This window comes from Ambystoma mexicanum, chromosome 6p (genome assembly GCF_040938575.1).
Source record: "Ambystoma mexicanum isolate Mex_15411 chromosome 6p, UKY_AmexF1_1, whole genome shotgun sequence".
Lineage (NCBI taxonomy): Eukaryota > Metazoa > Chordata > Amphibia > Caudata > Ambystomatidae > Ambystoma > Ambystoma mexicanum.
Genome location: NC_090935.1, coordinates 1,101,039,744 through 1,101,055,496, shown reverse-complemented (window position 1 = coordinate 1,101,055,496; position 15,753 = coordinate 1,101,039,744). Strand labels below are relative to the sequence as shown.

At 49.7% G+C, this 15,753-nt stretch overlaps 1 protein-coding gene across 3 annotated transcripts in view; it reads right to left on the bottom strand.

Annotated features, from left to right (window-relative positions):
- Window positions 1-338: 338 nt before the first annotated feature.
- The window catches only part of FANCC (FA complementation group C), a 2,294,314-nt gene continuing 2,278,899 nt past the window's right edge, over window positions 339-15,753 (bottom strand). For all 3 annotated transcript variants that reach the window (XM_069625705.1, XM_069625706.1, XM_069625707.1), the window contains one exon: window positions 339-845. In XM_069625705.1, the coding sequence (XP_069481806.1) occupies window positions 693-845 (153 nt within the window). In that variant the 3' untranslated portion in view covers window positions 339-692. The remainder of the gene's footprint in view (window positions 846-15,753) is intronic.

Sequence of the window (15,753 nt, the reverse complement as noted above, 5' to 3'; positions counted from 1 at the left end):
GCAGTAAGCCAAAAAGCAGGCTTCTGTCTTTTGTGGCCAGTGCGCCTCGGACATCGGCGTTAAACTGACGAAACAGTCAGTCCCTCACTAGTGCTCCCTGATGTGGTGAGACTGATACACACCTGCCCCTGCACCACCCTCTCCCTACTCTGAGCCCTGGGCCACCACTCCCTTCGCCCACCCCTAGAAACGGGCCCGAGCATGACCCGCTTCTGCAGATTCAAAAAGTTAGAAATGAGAGGAAAGCCGGACAGGAGCGCACCAGAAAACCTAGTCTGCACACTTCCTGCAGAGGGGATCTCCTATGGCGGGTACAGATGTTGACAGGCAGCAACCCGAAAACAAAAAGGAAAACTTTTATTCAAATTGCACACGACTTTTTTTTAACAACTTGCACAGACACAGATGTATTAATAGGCAATGGCATGACAAACTGTCCAAAAAAGCAAGGAATATGGCGACGTCGTCGACATCACGACACCTCAGCGGCAGAACGCAGCCGTTAACCTACCATTACAGGAAGAGTACATGAGGTAACATTGCCAATTTAGCCTTTTTTCATGCGGAAAGAATTGACATGTTGTGGAGGATTGAGACCTGGCTGACATTTCCTGACGTAAGCAGTGCTTTCTGAATTCGGTTATGTTCGTGTTTTTCCCCTGTTGACAAGCGCGATGTTACTAAGCTGCACTTCAGACGTCCTTCGTTCCAGATCGAATTTCCTGGAGCAAGTTCTGTGCCAGCTCCATTGTCCTTTCATTTTTTAATCCAGGAATACGGAGTCTGCGTGCAGCCTGTGCCAGAATGTTTGAAACGTCGCTGGCCTCAGCCTCCGTCTGAGTCATCTGAGGGTGGGAAAGAGGAAGGAAAGGGGACAAAAACATCTTGTAATACTTTTCAATATTTTCCAAACAAATGAGTCACATTTTGTTCCCTGCGCTAATCACTTAAGACGCCACATGAAGCAGAATAAAATTATTTTCGCGTGTTTCTGAACATACTGTATGATGAAGCGGACCTTTTATTTTTTATCTGCATTTGATGTTCTTGCTTTAGTGCTCACAGAACTCTAAAGTGAAGATTTCAAATCCAGTATGAAAAGAAAGTTATGGCCCGCTTGACCATTACCATAAATACTACATTTGTTAGGTCCTGCTAAATCATTAAAGTAATGAAACAGTGAAATATTTAAAGCAGAAGCACAATCTTTCCTCAAAATACATTTTTAGAATTGCTTTAAAAAAATACTGTATTATTCTAATTCTGAAGTTCAGAATACAGTTTCCCAACTTTCAAGTCGTGATAACTAATGTGTGGAAGATAGAGAACTTGAGGAATAACCACCTGAAAACAAATCTGCAGAAAACAGGGTATTGTCATGATCAATTTGCCTAAAAAGACAACACTTTTGTTAAGGAAACAATTTAGTAGGAAGCACCAGTTAACGCAAGTTGAGAGGATATACATAAGCCCATTTCACATTGGGCTTGTTCCCATGCCCTGACCGAAACAGCCTATGTGCTAGTTGAGGATATTTATAAGAAATAAGCCTGCCATTCCATCCACGTTACCAAATTGAACATGGAGATTTATACTTTTAAAGTATAATTGTTTAATCCAATTTGTTCGGGTCCATCTGGTGTATTACAGGTGTGGGGCTGATTGTTGGTTTGGAAACCGATATTCACCCCTGGACCACTGGTACCCCGGAATTTGATTTGTCACAGAGATATTGCCATTAAACGGAGGCCTGTGGTGTACCCAGCTCCAGCGGCGCAAAGGATTCCCATTTAGTCAGGCCAGGCCTCAGTGGCAGATGGAGCCAATTCTGAAGGCCCGTTTATCCGCACACTGCAAGGGGGTCAGATGCACAACTTGGTACTCAGAACAGAGATTTGGGATGCCACTCCTACTCAGCTGGCTTCCTCTCATGCTATTGTGAGTGCGTCACAGAGCTACTATACTCCTGCTCCGATATTCCTAATAAAGTGGACACTTCATTATAAGCAGTGCTGCTGGCAAAAGTCCAGCCTCTGTGGCAAATGTGAAGGCGGACTTTGTAAAATGATGCATCTGGATGACCCAGTGTTTTAGGCGGTCCAAACCGGGACCTCTTGACAACTCTACTATCATTAAGGAACACAGCCCTTCAGGTCACACACACCATACAACCTATCATTCATGAGAACCATCTCTGAAAAAGATCACTGCAAAAACGATGCCCCACCAACCGATAACCACCAGAATTCCCAAGGGAAACACAAAATTACTTCTTAACCAAAATAGGGTTGTGAGTATCCTGGCGTCCTTCTGCCAAATCCCCCCCACCCCCTCATCTGTAATATGCCACAGTTCCCCGCAAAACAGTATCTCACAGCTTCATACTATTAGTTCTCAGATAGCTGGCCTAAGAATAATACTGATATGGCAAAGTAAAACCAGTTTCATAATTCCTTTCTGCCAAAACTCATACCGAATAAATAACTCCAACGGCGCAAGACTCTTCTTGAATTACCGTAACCTGGGTACAGGGTTAAGGGGTTTCCCAAACGATGACTTTCACTTCTCACAGACCAAACAACGCCCCCCTTTGACGCATTTGTCTTTTATAAAGAGAACTATGCTAAATGTAGTTCGCACAGGTGGGTGTGTAGGTTTACTTTTCACTAACACCTTAATCTAATCATTCAGACCTTTAACCAGAAAAGGCCAGTGTGTAGCAGCCATAGTTTTACTACATGCGGGCTTTCTGTTTCACAAATGATTTGGGGAAACCTTTAACTCTCAAAGGCGTTCTAGATTTAAGAAGTAGTTCGGGATTAGTACTCGTTGTCTGCCGACCCATAGCTGTACCCCTCTTGTATTGCTGTTGCGAATTTTTCATATTCCAATTCACATTAACCCTTAACATCTGCTAGTTCTTGCACACACCCACAAAAGAAAAATACAGTTGCCTATTTGCATAACTCTACATTTGTAGACAATAGTAATATGCAAGTTACCGCCACTTGCTTTAACAGGATTGAGTATATGATTCAGGATAGTTTGGAGTTTTTCAACCTTAATCTGAACTTCTCATTTCCTTCCTGGATTATTGTATTCGTTTACCGCGTTTCCATCGCATCTGAAACCTTTGTCGTGTTCATCGCGGCCGTTTTCGCCGCATTTTTTCTAATGCATATTTGTGGTTTGGGGTAGTGATTGTGCGGTGCAGGGTCGTGGGAGACAGGGTTGGGATCTAAGGAGGTTGGGGGAACCCCCATAAAAATAAATGCAGCGAAAACGGCTGAGAGGAAAACATCACGGTGAAAAGTCCAACAGTTAAAATAGCCGGTGGGGATAGGAGGGTGGGCACTTAACCCCCCCACCCCTATTTTCTTTACTAGCCCAATTCATCTCAATGCAACTCTATGGTCTCTCTCTGTCGCCATAAAATAACTAATCAATCTAAAAAAAGAACATTTTGGATTTTCTTTTGCAGCCGCCCGTGCTGTGTTCTTTTTCCGGATTTCAGTAAACACATAATAATGACTAAATAATAAACTAAGCAGCATAACAGAGACAACGCAAGGAGTAGTAATCTAGGCTACCTGCCTGCAAGGGATCTGGGACGTGGGGTTCAAGCATCGTAGTCGTGTTCTAGCTTTTCTAGCAAAGTATATTGTCTATTTTTACTGTGAACAGTATTGAAGAAAAGTACAAAAATGGCCGGTGGTCAGGAAGCATGTTTTCACGGTTTATGGCCATGCAATGTGACAGGCGCCCTTGCAGTCGTGGGTTTTCAAACTTGATACAATGGTCAGTGACATTCGTAACTCTTTCTTTGATTTTCTATAGATTCCAATTAAAAATTGCTTCAGTAAATCATTTTTTTGCTTCTGACAAAGGGATAAAACTCCTGAAAACTATAGCACATGCTTCTATACTATTTCGGAAACCGCAAGTGGAATTTCACAGATCTTTTTACAGTTATCAAAAGCAATTATGTATACTGAATGGTCATGTATACAGTGGATCTAAATTTGAACAATTAAAACACTATCAAAAGCTGCACTTAATGCAGCAACATTTCAGTAAAATAACACCAGCATTTGGACACAGTCCCTGTGAATGCGTGCGGCAAAAGCCGGCGTGGGACTACTCCCCAGATTCTGGATTCTCTTTAAAAGCTAGCAGTTCCTGGATGCATAGCTGCACATCTAAAAGTCACCCTATACACAACATCTCCTTAAAGGTTTAGGCGAGTGCACGAAAGCGGAACGCTTGCTACAGATTGATTACAATCATTCCGTTCATGCTTCATGTGAATGGCTAAAACTAAATCATCACTCAGCCCCACTGTAAACAATGTTTATTCTACTCACTCAGATATGGGGAAATAACCATGAGGCAAAAAGCAAACCAAAAATCATGGGTGATGGGGCAACTTTGTGCAGTGCCCAACAACCTACACAAACTCCCTTTTTCTCAAAGGCATAGAAATTACATTGGTCAATGGTATGTTACCAACTCTACCCTTCGAACAGCAATCTACAAAGCTTTCTGGAGTTTAGAAAAACGAATCCTCTGATGCAAATCTTACTTCCTCAAGTGTGTGTGTGTGTGTCCAAAGTAGAGGTCCTAAGAAGTGAGTTCATCACGTTGACAACGGCACTCCTCTCCATCCCTAACGCACCCACGATGGAGCGATTGCCTCACTCATGAGCCAGACAGGCAAATCGTTTGTGGGGAGCATTTAAACTGCACAAACAGAAGTCCCTTTGACACAGGAATTCTAAAAATTGATAAGAAAAAAACAGCCTGCACAGGTGTGTGCAAATAAAAAAAGTTTAAAATAATTATCACTGCTCACAGAAAAATGTCAGGAAAGGAACACGTTACTTACCTGTAACTGTTGTTCTCCAGCATGGGTCTGGCATGGATTAACATGCTCATGAATATTCCCTGTCGTCAGGCCGGGAATCCTCGGTATAGAAAAAATCAGTATCAGTTTCGTTTCTGATCTGTCCTTCTTAGTAGTAACCAATCACTGATCTCTGGGTCATACTGCCCCCAGCCAATGACTGCCCTCTCCCTAAGCCCCGCCTCTGGCAGCCATCCTCAGATTTGGTAGCACGTAAAGTGGCAGTATGACCAAGTGAAGAGCCGCAGAGGGGTAGGCGGGAGGGTTCGCATGTGAATCCAGGCCAGACCCATGCTGAGAACAACAGTTACAGGTAAGTAACTTGTTCCTTCTCCAGCATGGGGTCTGGCATGGATTCACATGCTCATGAATACAAGAGTACATAGCAGTATACACATGCACAAGCACGGGAGGTGGCAACAGGCTCAACATTAAGCAATACAAAAAACTCAACATTAAGCAGCTCTTGCCTCCTCACCAGGCTCACCTTAAGCGAACAGGTTGCACAGCACTGCTTGGCCGACCCTGGACTCCTCCCTGGAGCCCCGATCGATGCAGTAGAATCTCGTGAAGGTGTGCGTCGACCCCCACATCACAGCCCTGCAGATGTCGAGCAGGGGCACACCAGATAGGAACGCCGTGGTAGCAGCGATCGCTCTAGTCGAGTGGGCTCTTGGACGGCTGGGCAACGGTCGGTTTGCCAACCGGTGACAGTGCATGATGCAGCCGGAGAGCCATCTGGAAATGGAAGCCTTCGAGAGAGCCTTCCCTTGATTCACAGGTCCAAAGTTTACAAACAGCTGTGATGCCTTCCGAAAACTCTTTGTGCGGTCCACGTAGAACTTCAGCGCTCTAGCTACGTCCAGCGAGTGCAGAGTCCTCTCAGCCGGCGACGAAGGCGACGGGAAGAAAACTGGCAACACCAAGGGTTTGTTGAGGTGGAAGTCCGAAGGCACCTTGGGCATGAAGGAGGGGTGCGTCCTCAGCACCACCCTCGTGTCGTGAAAAGTCAAGTATGGTGGCTTGCAAGATAGGGCCTGGATCTCTCCCACTCGTCGTGCGGAGGTGATGGCCACGAGAAATGCTGTCTTCCACGACAGAAACTTCAACGGTGCCGAATGCATAGACTCAAATCGGGCCCCCATGAGCCTGGTCAGCACCACATTGAGCTCCCATGCCGGGGCAGGGGCCTTCACCGGCGGGAATGATCGGAACAATCCTTTCATAAATTCCTTCACCAGCCGATGAGACCACAAGGACGCACGTCCTGTAGTTCTGGTGTATCGTGAGATGGCGGCCAGATGTATCTTGATGGAAGCGTGAGCTAGTCCAGCCTTGGCCAATGACAGTAGGTACAGCAATACTTGAGGGGCTGTAATCCTCAGAGGGTTAATCTTCTGTGCACGGCACCAGACAGAGAACCTCTTCCATTTATGTCCGTAGCGCTTGAGAGTTGAGGACGCCCTGGCCTTTGCAAGAACCTCTCTGCAGTCGGCTGGGATGTCGTACCCTCCAAACTCTAGTGCTGCAGGAGCCAGGCCTGCAAGTTCAGCGACTCTGAGTTGTGATGAAGAATGGCGCCTCCTTCTCTGGAGAGAAGATCCGCGTCTGACGGCAGCTTGACTGGTGTAGACGCTGACAGGTCCAGAAGGTCCGGGAACCAGATCTGTCTCGGCCACGCCGGTGCGACGAGGATCATCCTGCACCGGGACCTCTTGAGCTGGTTGATGAGCCGGAGCAGCAACGGCAACGGAGGGAACGCATAAAGAAATAGGCCATCCCACGGGAACGAGAAAGCATCGCCCATGCTCCTCGGCTGGGGGAACCTGCTGGCACTTGGAGTTTGTCGCCGTTGCGAAGAGATCGATCTGGGGTTCGCCCCATCGTCGGAAGAGTCGATCCACTTGATCCTGGTGTAGTTCCCACTCGTGGCACGAGCGCAGCTCTCTGCTGAGTGAGTCGGCGATGGTGTTTTTTATTCCTGCCAGATGAAAAGGCACCAGAAACATCCCTTGGGCGAAGACCCAATGCCACAGATCCTGGGCTTCCTTGGATAGGGCAGGGGATCTGGTTCCGCCCTGCTTCCGGATGTAGAACATCGTGGTGGTGTTGTCGGTGAAGATCCTCACCACCTTGCCCTTGAGGGACGAAAGAAAAGACCTGAGGGCCCAGAACACTGCGCGGAGCTCCAAGATGTTGATGTGGAGTGACTTCTCCTCCGGGAGCCAAAGGCCTCTCGCGTGAAGATCTCCGGAGTGGGCTCCCCAACCTTCCAGGGAGGCATCCGTAATCACCGTCACCTGGTGAGCTGGGGTCTGAAAGTCCGTGCCCGCCGACAGATGAGAGCGGCTACCCCACCACCGGATCACCTGACAGAATGTCTCGTTGAGTGGGATCCTGTCCTCGAAGCTGCCCGTCGACTGGACCCAGCGGGCGTCGAGGAACTCTTGTAAGGGGCGCATCCGAAGTCTGCAAAGGCGCACCAGATAAATGCAGGAGGACATCATCCCGAGGAGGGACTTGATAGATCTTACCCAAGACATGTCCGTGGCCAGCAGACGCTGCACCTTGCCCAGGATGGTCCTGGTCCTTTCCTCTGACGGCGAGGCCAGGCGCGCCACTGTGTCGAGCTTGGCTCCCAGAAACAGGGCGACTTGCGACGGAACCAGGTGGGATTTTGGAAAGTTGATGGAGAACCCCAGGTCTGTGACAGCTGGACGGTCTTCGTAGCGTGCTCCATGGCGAGCTCCCTTGTATTTGCCCGGATGAGCCAGTCGTCAAGGTAGGGGTAGATGTGGATCCCCCCTGCAGGCGCAGCCGCGCCGCCTCCGGTGCGAGGACTTGGTGAACACCCTGGGTGCCGACTTCAATCCAAACGGGAGAGCCTTGAACTGGTAGTGCCGCCCTTGGACCACGAACCTGAGGAACTTTCGGTGTCTTTTTAGAATGGGGATGTGGAAGTACGCATCCTCCAAGTCCAACGACGACAGGAAATCGCCCTCCTCCAGCTGTTCCAGCAGGTGCTGGAGGGTGACCATCCGGAACTTCTGTGCCTTGATGTACTTTTTCAGTCGTCGCAGGTCCAGGATGGGACGCCATCCTCCTGTCTTCTTCTTTACGAGGAAGTACCTTGAGTAAACTCCGGAGCCCTGAAGCCTCTTTGGGATGAGCTCGATGGCACCTTTTTCTTGAGCATCGCCCTTACTTCCAACAGTAGTTGAGGGACGTGATTTTCCTTCCTGGCCACGGGTGGAACGCGAGAGCACTTCTTCCGGAACTCGAGGGCGTGCCCTTCGGCCAGGGCGTCCAGCACCCAACGGTCGGTGGAGATGGACTCCCACATGCTGACGAACCTCGTCAGCCGGCCTCCCACCGGGGTGCTTCGGCGGGGGCCCACCCCACGGTTGGTTCAATCTTGTTTGGAGGCCGCCTTGCCTCCTTGACCTCCCTATCGACGACGACGGGCACCACCTGACTTGCCGCGTCCCCTGTCGGCCTCCTGAGACGAAGATCTTGCCGCTTGGCGGTACGTCGAGGAGCCACTGCCGGATCCTTTGGAGGCACCTTGTCTGCCTCCGGCGCTCCGAAAGGACGGCCGTTGTTGTTGGAGCACTCCCAGTGCCCGGGCAGTCTCCGTGTCTGTCTTGATAGCCTGAAGGGACTCATCAACCGCCTTTCCAAACAGGTTGTTCCCGTCGAAGGGCATGTCCAAAACTTTGGTTTGTATGTCCTGGCAGAAATCCGTCGCCTTGAGCCATCCCCGTCGTCTCAGGCAAACGCCGTTGCCCAACTGACGGAAACCGGTGTCGGCGATGTCCATTGCCACCCGTGGTCCGAAGCAATCTCACCTTCCTGTAAGATTTCAAGGGCCTCAGCCCTTTTGGCGTCTGGAAGGAAGTCCAATAGAGGGGCGATTTTGAACCACAACTCCCTGTCGTAGCAGGCTACGATAGCCAGGGCGTTGGCCGCCTTGATAGTCGTCGCTGTGGATGAGATGACCCATCGTCCCATCGTGTCCAGCTTCCTGCCCTCACCGTCTGGCGGGGAAGTTGATGTCGAGGCCGATGCCCCCCCAGCTTTCTTCTTTGCTGCCGCCGAGACGACCGAATCTGGCATAGGTTGTGCCCGAAGGCACAAGGGGGCAGCGTCGGGGACCCGGTACTTCTTCTCGTACCGGTCCCTCTTTGCAGGTGCCGTGGCAGGGTTCTTGAGGAGGGAGAGCCCCTCATCCCAGATGTCATCCAGAAGTGGTATGGCGAGGACCGTCTTCCTTTTAGCCTTGCGCCGTTGGTAAAGGAACCCTTCCTTTTTCTTCTCTTCGGGGCAGAGCTGGAAGAGCTCGGATGCCCTGGAAATCATGGCATGGAAGGATCCAATCTCGTCGGGCGGGGACGCCTGAGCAGGGGGTGGCGGGGGACACGTCCCGTCGTCGCCTCCGTCGTCATCTGTACCTGTCGTAGCCGTGTCCGTGCCTGTATCATCCCCGTGGGTAATTGACCGGGGGGAAGGCAGAGCGGGCCGCAGAGGTGGGAGAGGTGGCAGAGGATGCGTCCTCCTCTTCTTATGCGGTGGACTTTCCGAAGGTCCCGGCTCCGGTTCCCCCGTCGGGTCTGGCTCAGGTACCTCCGTCAGGGGGAGGGGCAACCTTGTCCTTATCTCCAAGCATAAGGACTGAATCGCTGACAAAATGGCCGCCGAAGTGTTCTGCGGCACCGGAAACGAGGGCTCTTGAGGAACCTCATCAGCGACACCGTCGATCTCGTCGTCGCCCTCGTCGGGATTCCTCCCGATGGGCTGGGCCTCCTCCACGACTTCAATGAGCTCTTCTTCAGAGGTCGTGTCCGTATCCACGATGGCCACCTGCCCCTCCCCCTCCTTTTCCAACGGGGACTTCGTGGGGGTCTTCTCGATGGGCCTGAAAGACGACTCCCTCCGCGGTGGCAGGGAGACTCTGGATCCTGAGGTCGCCTCCACTGGCGTAGCCTCCACAGGCTGAGCCAGGGCCGCTGCGACATCCTCAATCGAGGTTTTAGCAGGGTGAATTAAGGCCATCGTCACCTTCTGCACACCTGGGGCCTTCACCTTGGGGGGAGGGTCCGAGCCTCACTCCCCCTCTGCCGGAATCTTCGAGATCGATCGGGCCTCTCAAGAAGCTTCCCTGGGTTCTCGGACTTCCTCTTACCCGAGCCAGAGCGTTGGCTCGTGGTTGATGGCACTGGGGAGGATGCGCCCTGCCTGGCAGCCAAGCAGCCCGACCGTTCGGCACTCCCGGTGCCCGCGGACTCGCGGTGCTTGGCCTTTTGTTGGGCCCCCGTCGCTGAGGCACCCTCACAGGACTTAGAAGACCGCTCAGACTTCTTCTTCTCGCCTGACGGGCTCTTACCTTCCAGCCAGTTGGCGAGAAGGAGGTGCCGATCCTTCATGGTCCGCTCCGACATGTTCCCACAAAACGCACAGTCCTTCTACACGTACGTCTTGTCCTCATGGAGACAGTAGAGGCATAACGAATTCTCGTCCTTCTTGAACACATTCTGAAGCTGGCATCCAGGGCAGGTCCTGAACAGCTTCCGGTGTGTCGAGCTTCCTTTCTCCTGGGCCATGTCCAGGGTAGGCCTCGGAACTTCTGGAATCCTTCAAAAGCGTAACTCGACGAAATCTTCACCCTTGAGGGGTGTAGAAAACTCAGAAACGGGTCCCCGTTGATCGGATGTAGAAACGGTGGAGCTTGAGGCTCTATTTAACCGAAAAATGAGAAAAATCTCCTGAAAAAGCGCGAAAATGCAGCAAAAGCTCGAGAGCTACAGCACAAGGACTCCCAACACTTGAACGTGCGGTAAAAATCTGAGGATGGCTGCCAGAGGCAGGGTTTAGGGAGAGGGCAGTCATTGGCTGGGGGCCTATGACCCAGAGACCAGTGATTGGTTACTACTAAGAAAGACAGATCAGAAACGATACCGATACTGATTTTTTCTATACCGAGGATTCCCGGCCTGACGACGGGGAATATTCATGAGCATGTGAATCCATGCCAGACCCTATGCTGGAGAAACAAAACATGATGTGCGGGTTGACAAAAACAATGTATATCATGTTTCACCTACAAAACTCCAGTGACATTTTGAAAAGCCACTTTGTCTTTATGGAAAGTGTCAGCCGGAGGCAAACCCTTTTGCTGGCTGTGGGCAAAACTTCACAAGGAAATCTCCCACTCCCAGCCTGGATGTCAAATCTCTTATCTAATGATCAACGGCAATAACGCGTCCTGCTAAAGGTGTCAACATTCAGCGTTCTCCAGACCTGCTTGCTCTGAAAGCATTAACTTCCAAGAAAAGTTACCCTTGGCTGGAACATGACTAATATGTGTGAAAATGGGTGCACCCACTTCAAAGAGCAAACTTCCAACACAAGGGAGACTGATAAAAAAAAAACCTCTGGGCAGAGGCTGACCCAGTGAAAACAAATGGCAGGAGGATAGCCATTTGTCTCACATGAAGATTCACAATTAATTTTAAAGGACTACTATTGTTATTTAGGCCATTTTCTCAGCCATCATAAGGCAGATGGATTTCATCTATGTACATATTTATATTTATATTTAATTTGTATAGCGCACCAGGCCAAATGGCATCCGGGCGCATCACTTTGTTACAAGCATAAAAACAAAGCAATGAAGTGTGTGCAGTCATGGGATTAGATAAGGGGAGAATATACAAGAAAATACAAATTATACACGACATACGGTATATATAGACATTGCATCAAGAGATAATATACAAGTAGTACAGATTGAACAAGGTAAGAAAATAAATACAGAATATGTACAAATTACAGTAGGGGAAATAGCAGAAGGTTGTTAGCAAGCGTTGTGACTCAAGGCCAGGAACACAATCATGCTAGGTCTTGGGTAGACAACCAAGTTTTGACTTTACGCTTGAAGGACGGGAAGGTAGCTTCAGCTCTAAGCGGATTGGGTAGTGAATTCCATAGTTTTGAGGCTAGGACCGGGAAGCTACGACCCCCAGATCTCTGGAGGTTGAAGCGCGGGATAGCAAGGCAGTTGGTTTGAGCACTTCTGAGTGGTCTCGTAGAAGTGTGTGGTGTAAATCTACTGGCTAAGTAGCTAGGGGCTTGGTTAGCGAGGCTTTTGTGTGTGAGCGCAAGTGCTTTGAGAGAGATTCTTTGGGAGATTGAAAGCCAGCGAGACTCCGTCTGGTGTCAGAAATATGGAGGTTCCTGGGGAAATTGAGCGCCGCTCTGATGGCGTTGTTTTGGATGATTTGTAGTTTTTTGATGTTGCATTGGTTAGTGCCCAGGTATAGGGCATTACAATATCAATTTTGGAAAGAACCAAAGTCCTGGCTAGTGTAGTGCAGTTGGCTGAAAACAGGAAAGGACGGCAGGCTGTGAAAAGCTTGCACGTGTATGAGGCAGCCAATGATACTGCATTAGTTTGCCCAGATAATGTGAGAGTGGAGTCAATGCAGATTCCAAGTGTTTTAGTATCTTTAGCCACTTTAATGGTGTTACCATCAATGGTGAAAGATTTAAACGATGCGTCTAGTTTGCTGAGTCTTTGGTGGGAATCAAGGATGAGAAGCTCAGTCTTTTCATCATTCAAGCACAGTCCGTGCTGGGCCATCCAGGCCTGAATGACTTGGTAAAAGGCGTTGATGGCTAACGAGTCGGCTTTGTGGTGGCCTGTGATAGGGATAAGTATCTGGGTGTCATCGGCGTGATTAGTATAGGTGACACTTAGATAATCCAAAATATCAAAAAGGGGTTTTGTAAACACATTGTAGAGTGTCAGGGACACGCATGATCCTTGGGGGACTCCACAAGTGGCTGGCGAGGGATCAGCGGTGGGGGAGAAAACCCTCATGGACCTGTTAGCAAGGAACAAAGTAATCCAGGCTGTGGCTCTGTCCGAGAAGTGGACTGCAGTTTTGAGGTGGCGGCATAGGGTTTGGTGATTTACTAAATCAAACGCCGCAGAAAGGTCTAGTAGGAGAGCCAGTTTACCCTTATCTTTTAGGTCTTCAATTTGGGATTTGAGATTTGGTAGAGCAGTTTCTGTTCCGTATCGAGGACGGAAGCCAGATTGCCTCAGTCCCAGAAGTTTATTGGTTTCCAAGTAATCTTGTATCTGTAGGTAAGCAGCACGATCCAGACATTTTAAGAGGAACGGCACCGTGGTGATCGGGCTGTAATTGGTGGGTATATTAGCATCCAAAGTGGGTTTTTTGAGGAGAGCAATAACCCAGGCATCCTTGAGGTTATCCGGGACATTCCCCAAGCTGAATGAGGAGTTTATAAGTGTGGTGATAAAGGGCGCTAGGTTATGCAAGGCCTCTTTGATGATGGGGGCAGCGCATGAGTCACCCTGACAATTGGAAGGTTTAAGGCTATTGATAATATGTTTAACTTCGATGATGGCTAGGGGAGCGAAGTTGAATGGTTTCACAGGTACAGTGTTGGCGAGGTGACCTGTTGTGAGAAACCAGCGTTAAGTAGTAGGTTGTTGATATCATGGGCAGGGGCATCCTTAGGGTCTAGGTAGCCTAGGTTGAAGTCCCCTAATACAATGATTTGGGACTTGGTCTTAGTGTTGTTGGTAATGATGTGGGAGAGGTCATCAGCGAATGTAGTTAAGGGACCGTGAGGTCTGTAAATGATGTGGAGTGTGATGGTCTGGTTGGGGGTTATAGCTAGCTTAGCTGTGAGTAGTTCAGCTGATGTAATGTGGCAAGGAGGAGATTGAGCGAGGTTCTGTGTATAATAGCTACACCACCTCCTTTGGCTTGATCAGTATTACGGTCACTTTTAATAATGGTGTACCCATCAGGGATGGCTAGGAATAGAAGAGGTCCTGAGGCAGCGTGAAGCAAGGTTTCAGTGACGGCTATGAGGTCCAGATCATGAGTTATGATGAGGTCAGCCATGTCTAATGCGTGTGCCGTGAGTGACCTAGTGTGGATCAGGGCAACCTTAAGACAAGTAGAGGGGCTAAGATGTTGGGTACTTGAATCCGGGGTGATGTCCAGGATGGGTGTAAGTGTAGGTTGAGGGACAGTAGGTGTTGTCTCAGAGCGCGATGGTTTGGTTGGCCGGCTGGTAACAGTAGGCCGGTGGGATGGGTGGGAGAGTCTGGAACCAAGTCTAAGGTTCCTCATAGGGCCAATGCAAGGTTGGTTAGGCGTGGGTTTCATGGCAAAGTTTTCGAGCCAGAGAGAAGGGTCACTGAGGTACATGTTAGTGGGCTGGTCAACCGTAGTCATTGATGTAATGTGTTGCTGTTGTGTGCTGTACGAGGTGCCGCTAAAGCAAAACATGTTTGAGGTGGGAGACAGGTTGGGTGCAGGTTGAAATGTCCAAGGAGAGCAGGGGTGGGGATATAGGCAGGTCAGTGGTGGGACTACAGGTAGGGTGTAAAGCCTATGTAGCAGTAGTCCAAGCAATGCTGCTAATTTAATGGTGAGGCGTAGGGCAGAGTGTGCGTGGATGGTGGTGCTCTGGGCAAGCATATTAACCTGTGTGTGGTGGTGCCAGAGTGAGGATAGTGATTGCAGGGTAGGCGGTACTGCGCGAGTGATTAGGTGAGGGCGGGATAGACTGCTATAGGAAGGTAGTGGGAAAGGTGGAACACACGGGTGCCACCCAGGGAGCAATAGTAATTGGCATAGGCTAATCGCAGAGTGAGAACAGGGGTTCGGCAGGGGCGCAGAGCGTGCAGGCATGAGTATGTTGCAGTACTGTGATGACTAAAGGCTAGGCATGAAGGTAGCTCAGGCAGTAAGGCACGCTTGGTATGTCACGCACAGCAATGCAACGCAGACATGAGGGGAGAGCATACGGACTAGGAGGGAAATGCAATACACTGATTAAACACTCAGCATAGTGTTGGCACAGGCAGTGATTAACACTCGGTAGATCAGGCAGAGCAATGCACATACAGTGAAACGCACTAATCATAGGGGTAGCACAGGCAGTGATTAACACTCGATAGGTCAGAACAATGCTAGTACAATAAAAAAACACTAAGTATAGAGGTGGCACAGGCAGAGACCAACGCTAGGTAGGCTAAGCAGTGCAGGTAAAAGTAAGTATAAAGTATGCTTGTAAGGATAGATAGAATGCAGATATGCTGAACGGAGGCACGATACAGCAGGCAATGCATATACAGTATTCAATAGAGTGTGCAAGGCCTAACAGAACATATATGAATAAAGCACGCATACGAGGGCCAATAAGTAAGCGCGGTTACCATCAGGTAGTGGCGCTGCTGAAACGAGGGCTTGGGTCGTGGACAGGCGTAGATGGTAGGGCAGGAAGCAGTAACTCAGCACACGGGCTGCGAAAAGACAGTAGGCAGGCCTTAATTGTGTGTACATAGAGTGTGGGAGTGGCAGAGCTTGCAGAGCAATTGCTGCGCAGGTAGACAGTAATGCAAGGCAAGACAAGCAATGGAGAGAGGATAGTCAATGATAGAACGAGTTTTAGGGTAACATGATCGAGGTAGAGAGTCTGCGGCAGTCCATCTTGAAGAGGGCTTTGTACGCGATGCGGATGCTCTCAAGGGTGGTGTGCCAGAAATCGGGGATAGGTTCTGGGTGAACGGCGAGGAAGGCTGAGGACAGGCTAGGACAGGTATTAGCCTTGTTTCCCTGGGCGTTGGTAGGGGTGGGCTGACTTCGCCTGCCGGCTCACGATTGGTGGCTGAGATAGGATGAACAGCCAATCAGTGCTCAGCACAGCACTATTAGGCACTGGAGGTCGCAGAAGGATTGCGGGCGGCCATCTTAGAGTGTGCAGGACTCCTCATCGTGGGTAATGGTGGCACAAGGAATCAGGCA